The 19,690-nt window shown below is 35.9% G+C and overlaps 1 protein-coding gene across 8 annotated transcripts in view; it reads right to left on the reverse strand.

Moving 5' to 3' along the window:
• Window positions 1-19,690, reverse strand: part of Usp30 (ubiquitin specific protease 30) — a 252,115-nt gene that overhangs the window by 165,936 nt on the left and 66,489 nt on the right. For all 8 annotated transcript variants that reach the window (XR_016550340.1, XR_016550341.1, XM_090413154.1 and 5 more), the window contains one exon: window positions 8,460-8,560. Coding sequence is in view for 6 of the 8 variants with exons in the window: in XM_090413154.1 (XP_090269280.1) it covers window positions 8,460-8,560 (101 nt within the window). In the remaining 2 variants the exon portion in view is untranslated. The remainder of the gene's footprint in view (window positions 1-8,459; window positions 8,561-19,690) is intronic.

Genomic DNA, 19,690 nt, shown 5'->3' on the forward strand with positions numbered 1-19,690 from the left:
TTAACTCTGGTGATGTTGCGTTGGGGTTTGTTTTCAGATTTGTTCCAGTAGCTGACTTTTTGCTGTTTGCCCTGGTTCCCTGGCAAAAACAACGGGGACCTTGTTTAACCGGGCGACGCCCCAGCCGGCATGAAATTTTGTCATGTTGTACCATCATTTTTTATTTTGGTTTAAACCAATAAGAATACAATTTGGTCAGCTAAATCCCAAATTGCCAGCCCATCCTCGTTCGTTCAGTATCAAAGTAGATACTCAACAGGGTGCACCACGAGAAGGTGAGGATTGGACATTAGGTCAGAAGCCCTGGTCGGTTTTCTGCATTTCTTTGAAGGCTATGTGGAGGTCTCCTCTCAGTTATACAGCTTTGACCCTTAAGCACACCTAAAAAAATCGTGGTGCAAGATATATATGGGGATTTTCAGAAACTCAAGTTTTTCAAAAAAAAAAACTGAAGATGGGTATGACTTACCAAGAATCTCCTATTCGCTATCACTACTTCTAGCTTTGAGAGCTGTTTCCTTGTGTGCATCGTCAAAGCCATTTACCCAAATAGTCATCTTTCCCATTATTTCAAGCTAAAATTACCAGTAATTTACAAGAATTGAGATATGTAATGAACAATCCTTCATGAATGACTAATAAGAAGTGAAATCAGAGCAAGAAATAGACAGCAATGGTAGGCCAGTAAAGATAGAGTAGCTATGAAGACATGCATATGACTGGTGCGGTATTAACAAAAGATAACAAGATCCACCGACAATTGATGAGTTGAAATGTAGTTCTCTTCAACCAATTCCATAATATCTGAAACTGCTATAACAACATTCACTATATATTTCTTAGTTTTAACACATTCACGACACGGTGGTGTTAAGGCTGTGGCTACAAATTATAGGCCAATCTGTATAGCTGGAGTGTTGTGAAGGTACTAGAGAGATTGGTGATAAGTAGGATACCGAAATGATTTGATAACAGCAATATTCTCTGTGGTTATCCGCATGGGTTTGTTAAAGGGAGATTGTGTTTTACTAACTTATGTACTGTAACAAGGTGACAAATACCTTGGACAGGGAAGATACATATAAAGTGGTGTATTTGGATTTTGCAAAAGCTTTTGATAGACTGCAACACATGACAAGCTGTAAATAAATTGAAACAGATGAGATCTGAGTTGGATCAGTGACCAGCTGTCAGATAGGTATCAGAAAGTTATATATGGCAGTACAGTATCCAGAAAGAGAAGGTCACAAGTGGTGCCCCGCAGGGGTCAGTTTTGGGACCATTGTTGTTCAATTTGTATATTAATGATATTGGGATGGGTTTAACTAGTGATATACAGCTGTTTGCAGATGATGCAAATTGGGAAGAGCAATGCAGGGTCAAAAAGATGTTATGGTCTTACAGGAGGATTTGAATAGATTGCATGAATGGGTGGGCAGGTTAGTGGAAGTGTCGGTTCAATGTTGCAAAATGTAAGGTTTAAAATTTGGTAAGCAGAGATGGGATGTAAAGTATACACTTGGTGGGGGAACTTTAACGGAGGCAGAGGAGATGAGAGATCTGGGAATGGTGATGGACAAGGACCTAAAATTCAGGGGCCACATTGCACCAGCTGTGAAGATGTCACATCGAATAATGGTAATGATGTGAAGGACCCTGACATGCAGAAACAAACAGGTTATGATGCCATTGTATAAGGCCTTGATCAGACCTCATATGGATTATTGTGCACAAATTTGATTGCCAGGTTTCATGGTGATAAGGATATGTTAGAAAAGGTCCAGAGAAGATTCACAAGGGTGGTCAGTGGTGTTTGGAATGTGGAGTATGAAGGCAGATTGTGCAAAGCCATGTGAATAGGAGGGGGGGGGGATATGACTGAGACATAAGCTAGTCAGGGGTTGTTATCAGGTTGACATGGAAGAAATTTTTCATGGAATGGAAGAACAAGAAGTAGAACAACAATGGAGTAGAACAAGAAGCCATCCCTGGTGTTCAGGAGCAGGTTCTTTACATGAAGAGTGGAATGCATTGCCTGAATGTGTTGTGAATATAGACATTGAATCAGTTTAAGGCATGGTTGGATGAGCTTTGTGTGTGATAGTGAGTACGTCCACATTGAGTCTCTGACTCCATGGAAGATAGATGTTAATAATAATAATCACTTGTTCTCCACACACACACACGGTACTGTTGTGTTATATATCTTGAGCCCTTATTGTATGTACCTGAACTTTCCTCTGTGTTCTACATGCATACAGACACACAGAAAGAAGGTAAACGACGGAATGATTACTAAAATCACAATCCTAGCTAGTACCCCTATATGGTCATCGTAAAATCTTAATTGTTGGACTGACTTCCAGATTTCTGGTAGCATGAAGCAGCTTGTTTATTTAGGTTAGGGGAGTGTAGAGTTGTGGCAGATTGGGGGGAAAAATTCCTTAGCCCACCCACGGTACAAAAGCAGCATAGTTTACTAATAATCTTTCATGGGTGGGAACCACATATATAAGCAGATAAACGTAAAACAGTGAACAATCCTTAAATGAGTTGACAAATTTAATGTCAATCCCCAATGCTACAGTTTCAAGTTACCATTTTTCTTTCCCATTTATTCCATTTTCTAGTATTTCAAAATTATGAGTTTTCCATTCCAAACTGAAATCTTCTAAACCTTTCTGACCTATTTTTTCTCAATTTTATCATTCTTTCTCTTTATAAGTGTGTGTGTGTGTGTGTGTGTTTATATATGCAGACTTTACCGGTTCATGAGTATGTGATTAAAGTTTATAAAGGCAGAACGCCAGAATAAGATGGTAACATTTATTTTAACTGACGACATTATGTTTCAACCTAATTGCACAGGATTTCTTCAGGTGTAAACATACAAACTAGTAAACAAAACAGTAAGGGCTGACAACCATTATATATTTCAATATTTAATATATTATTTCTCACTTATTATGTGGTTCTCTTTGAAATATGAAATTTTAAAGGATTTTGTAATATACAAAAAAAAAATCAGACATGCAAAACATACAAAAAAAAATTGAATAAATTCATATGGAATAAGAGAGAGAGAAATTAGTCAGAACACTAAATTAGCTGTATACAAGAGTGTTCAAACCAGTTTTAACTTATGGACCTGAGAGCTGGGTCAGAAGTAAAACACTTGACCAAAGACTAGAGACCGCAGATATGAGAGTCCTGAGAAAGATTAGAGGCATGAACAGATGGTATCGATGGCAATATCATATTAAAAACGAGGATATTAGGAAAGAACTTGACATTGTCAGCATCCAGGAATGCGTTAGCAAAGCTAATCTCAGGTGGTATGGTCACTTAAACAGAATGGCTGAGGAAAGATTAGCAAAGCAAGTGTTCTCTACCAGGTTGGCAGCAAAACGACCCAGAGGAAGACCAAGATATAGGTGGATTGATACAGTACAAAGTGCCTTAGACGATAGAAATATAAGATCTGATAATGTTGGAGTCTTGACAAGTAACAGACTGATTTGGAGGAAAATTGTAGATAGGAAGTTAGTAATGATGTAATTTTTTTTCATGTAGTACTATCATATCCTGTACACCCCTTGAGGGTACATGGCAGGAATTTGATGATGATGAAAAAAAATCAGCTAACGTCTTTGATTCCCCATACAGGGAGTATACAAGGCTGTTTATTAAGCCTTATCTAACTTTTGGAGACTGAGGCAATAGTTCAATCTCCACAAGTAGCCAATCAGAGATAGCTGGCCTAAGACCATCACTAATTATAGATGGCATCTGGTGAAGAAAGGTGGATGAGAAGTGCTGTCATCTCCAGGTCTCTAATCCTAACCATATGTTTTACTGGCAGAAAATTATGTGGGGTTCTACAGTTGATTTTCTTGAGTTTACAGGATGAAAAACCCAAGTTTCCAGAATGGAAAAACCCACTTGCCTATGCCAGAGTTAGACTAACTCGGGAACCAGACAAAAAAGGCTTAGTAAAAGTTCCTCTAGACTAGAATAGAATTTATGATGCTCTTTCTTCAGGCAGTCTAGTACTTGGATGGCACACACACCACTTATGCTGAGCTTACACAGACACTGGTGATAATAAATATTCATATATTACTTCTGTAATATATGAATATTTAATAAATTATTTCCCATTTTATTTGTTTCTTTATGTCTAATTTTTTACTTTAAATTCCAAAAACTGATTACAGATATTGGAGTAGATATAATTCAAAACATCTGCAATGATTCTTAACATATGACTACGGGAAAAAAACCCGATACAGATACAGTAGTCAAAACATCCTACATAAGAACAACTGCATCTAGGATGGCAAAAGAACACCCAGCCATGTCAGAGATAAGGATACTATCATCTAAATAATAATTTTGTGAGCTTATATATATATATACAGGGTGTTCGGGATAAATTTGACAGTTTCGTAAGGAAAAAGAAAATCTTCTTTGTATCTATTAAATTTAATGAATTGACAAAAAAACATTACAGGCAGAGTTAATTACAATACTATCAACAAGATTTACTCAAAATAACCACCATTAGCATCGATCACAGCTTCAATTCTGCTTCGGAACCTCGAACAAGCTGATGCTACAGTCTCCCTGGGAAGGGCCGCAAAAACTGTTTTAATTTTATCCATTAACTGGGCTTTTGTATTACTGGAAGTGCGATTGGTGTCTTTTTCAACTGCGCCCCATACAAAATAATCCATGGGGTTAAGGTCTGGGGAGTTTGGAGGCCAAACATTTGGACTGGTGAAGTCGTAGAAATTTTCAGACAACCATTTTTGACTTTTCCCAGAGGTGTGGCAAGGGGCCGAATCCTGCTGCCATACATACGGCCTACCATTGGCTACCCTTGTTATCCAGGGCTTGACTACAGTTAGCAACTCCACGAACAAAGCCCGAATTCCAATGCCAGGGTTCTTCAACACCTGTTCCTGCAGATTTGCGAGGAATTCTGCTGTACGAACGCAATCAGATCGTCTGCTAGGGATCTTTCTTCTTGCTACATCCTCGAAGTCACCATTGCAAGTCTCTAGTTCATGCCTGATTGTTTTTACTGTATTCAGGGAGCATTGGGCAGCAGTCGTAATATCCTTATTTTGATGGCGGGCACCAATCATCATGATACAAGTTATTCTCTTCCATGATTCAGGTGGGTTCCAGCTATCCATCCTTTCTGACATCTTGTATATGAATGAAGAAGGGTCCAAACTTTTAAATGAAGAGAAGTGTGTGTTAATACATGTAACTTACGGAAAAATATAATTAATTATAAATATGTCAAATTTATCCCGAACACCCTGTATATATATATATATATATATATATATATATATATATATATATATATATATATATATATACACACAGGGTGTTCGGGATAAATTTGACAGTTTCGTAAGGAAAAAGAAAATCTTCTTTGTATCTATTAAATTTAATGAATTGACAAAAAAACATTACAGGCAGAGTTAATTACAATACTATCAACAAGATTTACTCAAAATAACCACCATTAGCATCGATCACAGCTTCAATTCTTTCTGCTTCGGAACCGAGATGTATGATGCTATGTATTAAAGGCAAGGGGCCACTACCCAGACCGGTTTCGACCTTTTCTGAGGTCTCATCAGTGGGAGCCAAATATTAAGAATAGTGATCAGAGCTTATTCTACTTTTACCATGAGTTGCCTAGACTTGCAGTACATGCAAACTTGACTTGTTTGTCTGTTTGCTTACTTGGGAAATGGAGTAAAACCAGGTTAAAAATAGCTTGGTATCTTTAACATTTATTATACCCAAATTAAAATACTTTCTACATTTATATCTCATCCGGAGATTTTTATTTAATAAGGTTAAACACCTTATGGTAACTTGCTCTGGAAAAATACTTATAAGCTCTGTATTACTAAAATCTTGATATTTCTAGCTTGGCTCCCACTGATGAGACCACAAAAAAAGGTCGAAACCGGTCTGGGTAGGTGCCCCTTGCCTTTAATACATAGCATCATACATCTCCTCAAGGAGATGGGCTGTGCATTAAGGGTAAATATTAAGAATAGTGATCAGAGCTTATTCTACCTTTACCACGAGTTGCCTTGACTTGCACTACTTTGAGGATCAGCTAGACTCGCAATACGTGCAGGCGCAAACTTGACTTGTTTGTCTGTTTGCTTACTTGGGAAATGGAATAAAACCAGGTTAAAAATAGCTTGGTATCTTTAACATATACAGGGTGTTCGGGATAAATTTGACATATTTATAATTAATTATATTTTTCCGTAAGTTACATGTATTAACACACACTTCTCTTCATTTAAAAGTTTGGACCCTTCTTCATTCATATACAAGATGTCAGAAAGGATGGATAGCTGGAACCCACCTGAATCATGGAAGAGAATAACTTGTATCATGATGATTCGTGCCCGCCATCAAAATAAGGATATTACGACTGCTGCCCAATGCTCACTGAATACAGTAAAAACAATCAGGCATGAACTAGAGACTTGCAATGGTGACTACGAGGATGTAGCAAGAAGAAAGATCCCTAGCAGACGATCTGATTGCGTTCGTACAGCAGAATTCCTCGCAAATCTGCAGGAACAGGTGTTGAAGAACCCTGGCATTGGAATTCGGGCTTTGTTCGTGGAGTTGCTAACTGTAGTCAAGCCCTGGATAACAAGGGTAGCCAATGGTAGGCCGTATGTATGGCAGCAGGATTCGGCCCCTTGCCACACCTCTGGGAAAAGTCAAAAATGGTTGTCTGAAAATTTCTACGACTTCACCAGTCCAAATGTTTGGCCTCCAAACTCCCCAGACCTTAACCCCATGGATTATTTTGTATGGGGCGCAGTTGAAAAAGACACCAATCGCACTTCCAGTAATACAAAAGCCCAGTTAATGGATAAAATTAAAACAGTTTTTGCGGCCCTTCCCAGGGAGACTGTAGCATCAGCTTGTTCGAGGTTCCGAAGCAGAATTGAAGCTGTGATCGATGCTAATGGTGGTTATTTTGAGTAAATCTTGTTGATAGTATTGTAATTAACTCTGCCTGTAATGTTTTTTTGTCAATTCATTAAATTTAATAGATACAAAGAAGATTTTCTTTTTCCTTACGAAACTGTCAAATTTATCCCGAACACCCTGTATATATAAAGATGGAACTCAAAATACATAAATCTGCCATAAAATGTATTTGTCAAATTACAGCAATTCCTCAATCATTTTAGAGCAGCAAGAAATTAATTTCCTGGTCAGTTAACTCTTAGGTATATTTACATGGTGCTATTTCTAGAAGTCTATGTACAAATATATAAAGTTTACTAGAGAAAGAGTAGCAAACAACCAATCTCCTTTCCTAGGTGCATTAATACCACAAGAGTGAAAATTCCAGTAAACAATGATTTTCAGGCAAGGTGACATATCTCATCATTACTCATCACATGAGGAAGGCTTTGCTATGACACCAGTACACCACTCATTCTCATACAACTGTTTTACTGTTGTATGAGACAGCAGTTGTTTTATAGTTGAATTCGACTATAAAAAACATTCAAACATTAAAATTATATACTCATGATAAGATTCAACAAATCATTGATAAATATTAACTATCAAATAGACATCCATCAGATATCCAAAGAGTTTGCTTCATAATTAAATGGAGACACCAATACATGTCTTTTGGTGTCTCCTGTTAATTAGAGGAGACACCAAAACAGTTCTTTTTCACAGCCACTGCAGTGTAGTCAAAGCCGATGCAAGATTTGCACTTTAGTTAGAAATATCTGGGTGTAAATGCCATGTAGGATGCATGAAACTTTTACAGGCTCTTTTCAAAGAAAGGTAAATTAGCTAGTTTCACTTACTGGCAGCAGGATTTTTGCTCTCCCATAAAACAGATCAATGTTCAAAGAATACATTCATCAGACAGACAAAATACCAGCCTCACAGTTCTGGTTACTATATCTAATTCCTGCCAAACCAAGTTCTTCACAAATTTAGTCCATACATACACACACACAGCCTTCCAACCACTTAAAAAATAAAACGTCATCCTTTGTCTACTATCCGTGATGCTACTTTATCATTGCCTAGTGTTTACCGTCACTTTGCTCAAGTCATTTGTCCTATTTTTCCAGAGTGGCTACTCAGCTGAAATCAATTAAAAACAAAGATTACATCAATATTGACAACCCAATAAATATGACTCCATATATCCCATATCAACCCAAACAGAATTCTTTAGAATGAACCAAAGGTTCTGCATAAGTTAATTCACATTTAAATCACTCAAATTGCATGTGTATATCAAAATTGTAGCAACATCATAAATCATGGTGTTGCTACACTAGTTATTACTACACTAGTTGCTACACTAGTTATTATATATAAGATTCACTGAGCCAATTAATGTGAATTCCAACTCATACCTGCTCTTCATTTGATATTACCCAATGTCGTGCTCTAAGGGCTCCTATTACTCCTGCAGGACTGCATGTTTCCCTTTGATAAGCCGATTGGTTATTCAAATCTAAATCCATAAGGAAGTAAAAATAAATGAAACGGTCTCAGTAATCCATAGTTGTTTGTGAAGAAAATTATTTTTTTAAAATCTTATTTTAAAATTTCATATTTATTTAAATTTGCAATGACTGTAAACTTTAGATTTGGAATGGTTAATGTTTTAATATAAATAAGAACATGCTAAGTCACTTAGTAATATCCTATAAGCTAATCAAGGATTTTTAGGTAGATTTTTTTAAAGTGTCATTTGATCCATTCTTAGTGGATAAAACAGTACCACTCTGGATAAATTAATTCTGATAATATTCAGTATCAGAGAAAAGGTAATTACTAAAAATTAACAAACTAATTCAAAATCATTTGAAAGACTTGAACATTATTATAAGGATATATAATAAGTATCTATAATTATTTTCCAAAGTTGACAAACTATGTTTAAGCATTGAAACTTTAAAAATTTGGAAAGTAATTGTGAATTTACAAAATTACAAACATTTGACGTAGCTCTCTGCCTCTTCACTTTAAAAAAAATACATAATTTGAAAACCTGAACTGTTACAATATTCTAGATTTCTGACTGATCTATGAAAAGAACCAATAGTTTAAAAGATTTGTTAGGTTAGACAATGAAACCCTCTTCATTATCTTAATTATTTCCTCACATATCAAACCAACTTTTCATCTTTTTCATACCCACCACCTGTCCTTTGAAACATCCTCCCTATACTGATTTTTTTCCCCTCCCCATGTGGATAAATCCCAAGCTTTTCAAGAAACCTGTTAATAGAATCCATCTCTCTCCTTACTGCTTGCCCCCCCCCCACAACACTGTTTTACAATGTATAAAAAATACTGATTAGGGTCTCACATATGAAAAATACATAACTTTCAAACATGGAACTACTACAGTAATCTGAGTTTCTGCCTGGTTTCTAATGAAAACCAATAGTTCAAAACAGTAGCCGATATGAAACCTTTAAAAGCATAAACGTTCGATAAGATCAGTATATCAACCCTTGGCCAATGTGTCATTTAAGTAATCACAAAGCAACTTGAGTGAAAGAGTAACTTTATAAACTTTTGATTAACTTCTCAAGCATCCAAGTAAACAGTGTTTGCCTAATAGCAATATTTATGATTTTCTACAAGTTAACTTTTCGTTGATGAAACAGCTGTCAGTGTCCTTAGCCTTGGCAAGTTCCTACTTTAGAATTAGAAATCATGTGGCATATAGAGCACGGTGTGCACAACTTATCTCCCAATGTTACAAAAAAATAAAAACACTCAACATAGCTAACATTTTATCACAAATGTAACAGCTCAAAAGAAATCTTTCCAAAAACCAGTTCAACAAAATTATTACTAGAGTGAAAGAGGTAATGTTACTATTATCCTCAATTGCAGTGATTATAATCAACTTTGCACTACTTATAAACTGCTAGGTTATCTCACCAAGTCTCAGAAAAAATAAAAATAAAAAAGCTTCTGAAAAATAAATCGCATCTTGGCCTCCTGAAGTTGTTAAAAAAACAAACCTTTTAGTCCCCTCAATCTTTCCTTTGCAAGATATATGGACTGTCCAAAATTCATAAATCTACTTACCCTCTCCATCCCATAATAGATGCTGCCCCCACATCCTCTCCTTTATATTAACCAAATAAACTGTAAACTTTATAGATCTTTAATTTTACTTACTGGCCACAATTCATCTTATATAAAAAAAATTCCTCCATTTCGAATCTTTAATCCAAAATTTAGTTTTAAACAATAATATCATGGTGAGCTTTGATATTATATAACTGAGCTTGCCTTTATTTATCAAACCTTCCTGTCCAATGGTTAAAATGTCAAAAAAGAGCTACAACTTATCTGTTTCGCCAATCTCCTCACATCCCTCTCAACACATGGACTACGGTAATGCAATTACTATTCCCTAAATCTGGGGAACTACAGAAAAAAAAGTCCGAACTTTAAAGAAATATATTTGCACTGCTTTCAAGCCTCATCTGAAGCTGGCTTCCATTTTCTGCTCTAAGGATCTACTTCTTTCTCTCTCTGTTCCAGATGTTTACAAGGTTCTTTTTAAACATCTGGTTGCTAACATCTACCTAGATGTTATTTGATTTGAGATTTGCTAACATCTACTTAGATGAACACAAAAAATACATCCCCCACCACAACTATAGTCAGTCAGATCAAGCTGACCACATGCCTTGGATACCTTGCACAGGATCAGATGGAATAAAACTATTATGCTTCATCACAGCAGAAAATTTAAAAAAATCAACCTAATCTTCATAAATCTGGCTGAGATTACTCGCAAAGATTTGGGAAATTAATTACTAAGCCTCCCACCTAACAGCACCCATAAAAGGTGACCCTCATAAGACTAAGCTTTAAATAGTCTAATTTCTGTTGCTTATTACTTTATGTGTATTATAAGTTTAATCTTGTATTCCTGATGATCTCTGTGACACACAGAATGACTGAACCTGCTGTTTAATTATTTCTCTTTGTGTTGAATTCATTCCAATTAATGAATACAATTAGTATTCATTAAATTAGTATGAGTGTAAATCAACATCTAAGCCTAAACAAGTGTTTATTTATTATTCCTCCTTTTAACAAATTCAATTGTGATCCATTTTGAACAATATAATTTAACACTTCGGTGTCCCTGATATATAATACAGAATGGCTTCTTTAGTAAAAACAAAGCTTCACTCGGGGCTCCCGAGCTGAGCCTGGCATTGCTTCCCCTTACTTGTGTTAGGCTCCTTCTATATTCTTTCCTATGTGGCCTCGCTTGGCTAACTCTTGCTTACTTCGACCACAAAGGTAGTAGAGTACTCAAGGCTAGAGGGTGTCTTTTCTTTTCTACTCTAGCTAGATCAAGTACTGGTAGAGCCAGCAGCTCTGCCAGTACTTGATCGGACACTGCAGTGGAAAAGGCAACAACAAACCAAGGTGGTGTCTCTTGCACAGAGAGGAAAAGAAGATGCACACAGGAATGGATACAACACCGGGAAATAAGGACGTTCTAAGGGCTGATGTTCCTCCCAATCAAATCTCTAAAAGGGACTTAAAACTACTATACTATGTTCACTGGGCATCTACAGATGCCATATGGTCACTCTGATGCTTGGTGATGTGCCACACCAGGCCTCGCCATGTAGTCTTGTTGTTTGCTTTTCTGGTGGCCTCAACTCTCTGAAGATCAGTCACTCCACACAAGCCATCCATCCATCTCATTGATGGTCTACCCCTGCCTCTTTTTCCAGGAACTTTACCTTCTATTACTGTTCTGTCCCCCTTCTGAGAAGTCCCCCTTCCATCCTTTCTATGTGTCCAAAATATTAACTTTCTTCTGTCAATATCCTTAAGGAGCCTTAAAGTTCTACATCTTTTCTAACACCCATTCATTTGTACGCCTTTCAGTATATGATATCCTCAACAGCCTTCTGTTGACACCACAACTCAAAAGCAGATATCCATTTCTTATCTGACTTCTATAGGTTCCAAGTCTCACATCCATAAGTCGCGTGGAAAAACAACTGCATCCAAAATCCTCAACTTTGTTCCCATGGAAATAGATCCCTCCTTCCAGATTTTAGACAGATCTCTGACTGTTGTTTTTTAATCATTCCTAACCTTTTTCTGACATCTTCTAAACAGCAATTCTTCACATTAATAATGGATCCCACGTACTCAAACTTGCTCACTTCCTTAATTCTTTCTCTATTAAGGTACACTTGTTTCTCAAGAGCTTCTCTGTTTGTATTTCCTTTGACATCATAATCTTTGTCTTGCTAGGATTGAGTTGAAGTCCTCTGTTATTAGTGATCTTGTTAGCTTTGTCAAGAATTAGTCCTAGTTCTTCCATGTCATTACAAAGGAGTACTGTATCATTAGTATACCTCAGATTACTGATCAATCTACCTCCTATCCTAATTCCTGTCCTGAGCTCATCCAGTGCTTCATGCATGATGTCCTCAGCATATATACAAGATAGGACTTAAAACAAGATTAGGTCAGATGGGAAGGAATAGGCGATTTTTATAGTGACAAAGTAAGAATAATTTACTCAGGTGGAGATAAAAAAGAAAAAGGAGTTGCACTTCTTTTTAATAAAAGAACAGCAAAAGAGCATCATTAGCATAAAATATCTGAATGACAGGATTATGGTGGTAAAATTGAAGGCTGAACCGGAAGATATAATAATAATAATGCAGGTTTATATGTGGCCATTTTACAAGTGGCCATTCAGAGATGAGGAAATGTATGAACAACTACAAGAAAATTAAGGAAGAAAAAAAGCAAAGACTACATGATTATAATGGGAGCTGCAATGGAGTTGTGGGAGAAGAGAAGGAAGGGAATGTAGTGGAAAGACTAACTAGGAAACAGAAATGAGAGAGGAGAAAGGTTAGTGGAATTTTGTAAAGGAAATGAGTTAATAATTATGAATACTTGGTTCAAAAAAGCTAAAAGAAGAACACTATATACACAGAAACACCAAGAGATACAGACAGATACCAAATTGATTACATTATAGTAAAGCAAAGATACAAGAATAGTGTAAAAAATGCATGCACCTATCCTGGAGCTATTTACTCTAACCATAACCTACTGTTTATAGAAATAAATATGAAACTAAAGTGAAATAAAAGAAGTTATTTAAAAGAAGCTATGAAAAAGAAAAAAAAAATGGAACTTAGAGAAATTGAAAAATTCCAATGAATTTGGAAATGATTGGAGAAAGAATTAGAGAAAACAAGTAATATCAAGATTGAAGATCCAGAGAAGAAATGGGTACAAACCAAAGAGAAAATAAAGATTGCAGAAGAAATTGGATATGTAAATGCTAAAAGAATAAAAAAAAAACCTTGGATAACTAATGAGATGATTTCTATAATGGAAGAAAGAAAAAAATGGAAAAATAAAGACCCCCCCCCCCCCCCCCAGAAGGAAAAATACAATATAGAACCTTGAATGACAAATTCAGAAGGGAAGCAGAAAGAAGTAGAAAAAATTAGCTTGAAAAACAATGTGACAAAATAGAAAATTATGAGAGAGAGGAAAGATGTGATCTTTTACATGAAAAAGCAAGAAGTATGAATCACAAGAGAAATGGAATCCGAGATACAGGTATAGAAAATGAGAATGGAGAAATTATAACTGAAGATGAAATCCTAGGAAGATGGAAATACATTGAAGATTTATACAACAAAGAAAATAGACCAAATGAGCTGCCTTTAGAAGATATAAAAAAGGTAAATTAAGATGATTTAGGCCAAAGATTTTGAAGACAGAAGTAGAAATGGCCATTAGAACTAAAATGCGGAAAGGCAGAAGGAATAGATGAAATACCTGCAGAATTTCTGAAACAACTTCAAAAGAAAGGAATTGAAGAAAAAGCTAAATTAATAAATCTAATTTATAACAAAAGGAGAATTACCAAAAGATTTTACAACTTTAATATTTATACCTATACAAAGGAAAAGTAATGTAGTGAAATGCAAGGATTTTAGAACAATAAGCTTCATTTCCCATACATCAAAAATACTTATAAGAATCCTAACACAGAGTTGCATCCAAGGTGGAAGAATTTCTTGGAGAAGATCAGTTTGATTTCAGGAAGGGTAAGGAAACAAGAGATGCAAATGGACTGTTAAGAATAATAAGTGAAAGACATTTGGAAGTGAATAAACAAGTTAATATCTGTTATATAGATTTTCAAAAAGCTTTTGACTTTGTAAAATGGGATAAGATGATGGAAGTAATGGAAAAGATTGGTATAGATTGGAAAGATTGAAGATTAATTATTTCACTATATATGGGACAAACTGCTATGGTAAGAGACATATATGGTACAACAGAACCAAGCACCATTGGATGAGGAGTAAGACAAGGCTGTTCTTTGTCACAAATTTTGTTTAACATGTATTCCGAAGCAATGTTAAAAGAAGCACTGGAGAATGCAGAAGGAGGAATAAAGATAGGAGGTAGACAGATATTTGCAATATGATACACAGATGACAAGGCATTATTATCAAACACTGTGGAAGGATTACAACATCTGCTGAACAGATTACTGGAATCCTGTATCAACTATGGAATGAAAATTAACATAAGTAAAACAAAAGTAATGAAAATAACAAGGAAAGAGACAACTATGGATGTAAGAATAAATGAGGAAAAACTGAATCAAGTAAGGACATTTAAATATCTAGGAAGTGTGATTAGCAGCGATGGAAGATATACAGTGACATAAAAGCAAGAATAGCAAGGGGAAGAGATGCCTTTAATAGAAAATGGAATTTATTCAGAAGTAAAATGGACAGAAACTTAAAGAAAAGACTAATAAAGTGTTATGTGTGGAGTGTTGCCTTATATGCAGTTGAAACCTGGACATTGAAGAAAGAAGAAATTAAAATTTTGGAAAGCTTTGAGATGTGAATTTGGAGAAGGATGGAAAAAATAAAGTGGACAGATAAAATAAATAATGAAGAGGTCTTAAAAAGAGTAGAAAAAAAAGGAATCTGTTAAAAAGGATAAAAAGAAAAAAGGGAAATTGGATCAGAGATATTCTGAGAGGAAATGGAATAATCAGATATGCCATCGAAGGAAAAAGCCTAGTGGAAGAGTGAGGAAAACAATGCTAAATGATTCATTTTAAAAATTTATGGAATTTACAACCGTGTTAAAAAACTTTTTTATTATCCCTACGTTTCGATCTTCACATCAAGATCATCATTTGGAGCATACATCAATATACAAGACAAGCTGAGTTATATTATTAACCGTAAGCTCAAGAAACAATGCTTTGATCACATGTTATTCTACTGGCATGACCTCTAGTGGAAAAAGAAAAATTACATCAAGCTAAATTCTATTTACAATGACAGGAATAAACATTCTTTCAGATGGTTTTCTTTCAGAAACAATGATGTCCTATTTTTAGTATTTCAATTCTTATTTTTGATTTTATTATTATGTCACACCTCCAGGGAGTCCAAAGACTCATCGAGGGAAAGTACCTACTCTCTGTCTCCACCAGCTACAACGAACAGCCACTACAATCATTATTACCACCAATGCCATCTACCGCCCACTACCACAACTAGTATTTTCGGAGACAATCACAAACATTCATGCCCACGACGGGATTCGAACCCGCAGCCTTTTGGCTGGAGAGCGGATACTCTAACCACTCGGTGAACCAGGCTGGCTACTTAAGATACTGGATAATATATTGTTCTTGGTGAGGAAGTGGGTCGAATATATACTTTCCATATGTTTGGGATTTTTAGACCATCATTATTGTTCAGATTGGGGTGGTTGATAATAATCTCACATGCTTCCTTAAATTTCCATTCATACCATGTTTTAGTACGATATAGACAGCTAGTGCTTTTCCAGTCAATTCTGTGTAAGGTATTTAAGGCATGATCAGAAAGGCCAACTTCACCATAATTATTATATTTAATGTATCGTTTATGTTCTTTTTGTCTGATAGGAATTGTGCGTCCTGTTTCTCCTATATATAGTGTGTTGCAAATACAATAAATCCGGTATACTCCATGGTGAGCTAGTGGGTCTTTGGATGAGTTGAGCAAGCTTTTTAATTTTGCAGGAGGTTTGAAGGTGGCCCACCGTAGGCACCAGCAGAGCCCCCCCCCCCCCTAGTATACCTATAAAGAGATAATTACTTCAGGTAGTGTGTAACTGAGGTGGCTCAGGGTATGAGAGCATTGAATATGGCCACAGGATAAGAACAATCCATAACCAAGGAGGCCACATTCCTCTGACTGGGGAGAGTGATCATACAGTTGAGACGCAGAAGGTTGCAAAATGTGGAATTTTCTGCCATGAGATACTTAGGATATTGCAGAATCTCAATGTAAATACTGCATGGGATAAGATGGCATATCAGCTAGCATTTTATGAAAATGTGCAATGCTTCCCTTATATCAAGGATGGTTTGAAGTGGTAGTAAAGATACTGAAAAAGTTGTTCAAAGAGAGAATTCAGGAATAGGTGGATAAGAATATGATACTCTATTGGCATTGCTTTGTGAAGAATCAGTCATGCCTTAGTAATTTACTAACTTTTTATAATAGAGTGAGAACTAAGGTGAATAAAGGGAATGGCTACACAATGATACTGATGGATTTCGCAAAAGCAATTGACATAAAATGTGCAATTTTATGGAACTCTGTTATGCAATTAGAACAAATGGGGATGGATATTAAACTGGTTATATGGATACAAGGATGGCTGATGGACAGATACCAAAAAAAAGTATACAGAGGAGCAGATTCCAGGAGAAAGTAGGCGACTAGTGGTGTGATGCAAGGCTCTATGCCATGACCATTACTGTTTAATTTATGCATAAATGATATGGGAAATAATTTGAGGGGAGATATTCAATTGTGACTTCTCAACGGTGACTTTAAGGCCAGAACAGGCTATGCTAGGCCTAAATCCTTGATATGAATGATAAAAAAAAAAAAAAATAAAATAAAATAAAATAAAAAAATAATATATATATATATATATATATATTCAATTGTTTGCTGATGATGCAAAGTTCTGTAGGGTAACAGTTAATCAAGGAGATGTAGAGAGCTTGCAGGATGATTTAAATAGATTACGAGCTGTGTACCATGCTGATGGAACTGTACTCCAGAAAAATAGATGAAGCTAGGGATTTGGAGCTAGTAGTAGATAGAGAGTTGAAGTCAGCGCGGTTAGCCTAGTGGCTTTTCGCCTTGCAACTATATGCCTGGGGAAGGAGTGTCCCAGGTTCGATTCCCATCGATGACATGAGGAACTTGAGGATCTTCCTCAGGCATAGCCAAGTTAGCCGGTCTTGGGCATGGGCAGTAGGGTTTTTTCACCGGTTTATTTGGCATTTCTAATCCCACAAGCAGGCAAACCGGCCCCGTGAACATATGCTTCTACAGCCAAAAATATATACCTCCCAGCGGCAGACTAGGCGACAGGTCGGTTGGGAGTGGTACCAACAAGTAGTCACATCTAAGTAACATGCAGACCCTGCATAGGAAGCGGGAATAAAGCATAGTGAAAGAAGAAGTTGATAGAGAGTTGAAGTTTAGAGAGTACAGGTATCACTTGATTAATGTGGTTAATTAATCCCTTGATGTTACGCCGTATATCAAAATAGCATTAATCAAATCTAATAATCAATGGGAAAAATTACAATTTGTCCATGATCGATTACTGTATTAATAATTCGTTTTATATGGTACTCTTTTAGGAAAGATAAAAAATGAATGAAAAGTAAATGTTTAATAAATATTTGTACCTACATTATTTACTGCAATTTTTTTTATCAAAAGAAGTTATCAAGAGTCGTTTGAACAGTTATAGTTTTTTTCTTATCAGCATAAATTCTACAATAACAAGCAAAATGACTCTCCAGACCTCGGCAAACAAGCAATAAAACAAAGAAAAAACACTGCAAATATAATACATGATGGTACAAATTAAGTGGATATTGAATTCAACATTATTTCATTGCCAAATATATAGAAACTAAAGGTTTCGGCAGATGCAAGTATAAGCAACCTTATGGGCAACTCGTAGTAAAGGTGAAGTAAGCTCCAGATCACTTTCCTTTATAATATAAAGCACATCTCCTAGAGGAGATGTAGGATAAATAATCCTTTGGCTCTCCATTTCAGTAATACATGGTTTATTTATTTTCAATTACAATCTAGAAATTATTGAACAAAGAATCAAAAAAAAAAAAAAAACTAAACCATACTATACTGACATTGGAGGTTACAGTATCTCTCAGATACAATTTACTGTCAAATATCATAAACCTTTACATAACATGTGTTAAACTAAACAGTGCGGAATATCACAAGTAACATATGAATGCACAGCTACTCATGACTTCCAACCTATACACTGAATTGTGTAAGAATATTTATATTAAAAATTTTGCATGTATCTGTCAGATCAGCTGAGTGCTCTGCAAGATTAAAGGCTCGTTAATCAAAACTCTTGCCGCATCAAGGGATTGCCGTAATTAATTTCGCACATTAATCAAATAATTTTTTGTCATTACTTAGAAAGACTTGGCCAAAAATTATAGGAACTGGTGAACTAATTAACTAAGAATGATACAGTATAGGGAATGAATGTAAAGGATACAGTATTTTCAAGCAGGACAGAGAGGACAGAATGTGGGGTGAGAAGGGGTTTTACTAATGACAGATGAAGCGTTAAAGCCATAAAGGGTATAAGTGCCTTAAGTGCCTCAAGGTGACAGGTACATAGAGGGGCAGTTCGTTTGAGGCTATTTGATGTGAGATAGAGATCAACAGGGTAAAATATGTAATCGGTTGTTGCTATAGAATGTAGATAGTATGTATTGGCAAATTAGCATGATGGAGATGAGAGTAATTATTACGGGGATTTTATCTTTGGGAACATAGATTGGGAGAAGGAATGGTCACAAGGAACAAAGGAAATAAAGTTTATACAGCTATTAAGGGATAACTACCTGAGACAGCATGTAATGGAAGGGACAAGAGATACAAGAGTATTAGATCTGGTCATAGCATCGGAGAACATAAGTAATTTAGTTACATGTCTCCACTTGGGGAAGCGATCATGTGGTCTTGACCTGGGAGATTGTAAGATGTGCTGAATAAGAAGGGGTACATGTGGAATTACAAGGCTGGTGATTATGACAAGCTGAGAAGTCAGCTTTCAGCAGTGCTATGACATGAGAGATTGTCAAGGAGTATTTAGAGAAAGCTGTATCAGACTGTATTCCTAGAGTCAGAAGGAGAAATCAAGTAGGAGTAAGATGGATGAATAATATTATTAAGCAGGAGTTGTAGATAAAGGAGAGGTTGTGGTGGAAGTATAAAGAAAAAGGAGATGAGTGTTCCCATGAGCAGTACAAGGTACAGGCAAAGAGAGTAACCTATATGATAAGGAAAGCCAAAGCTAATTATGAGAGGAAGGTGAGTGATGAGTCCAAAAGAAATCCTAAGGAGTTCTTTTGCTATATGGCAAGTAAAAGGAAGAATAATCATGGAAGGATGACTTTAAAAAGTGTTGATGGTAGGGAAATTACAGAAGCAAATCAAAT

The sequence above is a fragment of the Typopeltis vanoorti genome, chromosome 23 (genome assembly GCF_054136105.1).
Source record: "Typopeltis vanoorti isolate ZY-2024b chromosome 23, IOZ_Tvanoo_1.0, whole genome shotgun sequence".
NCBI lineage: Eukaryota > Metazoa > Arthropoda > Arachnida > Uropygi > Thelyphonidae > Typopeltis > Typopeltis vanoorti.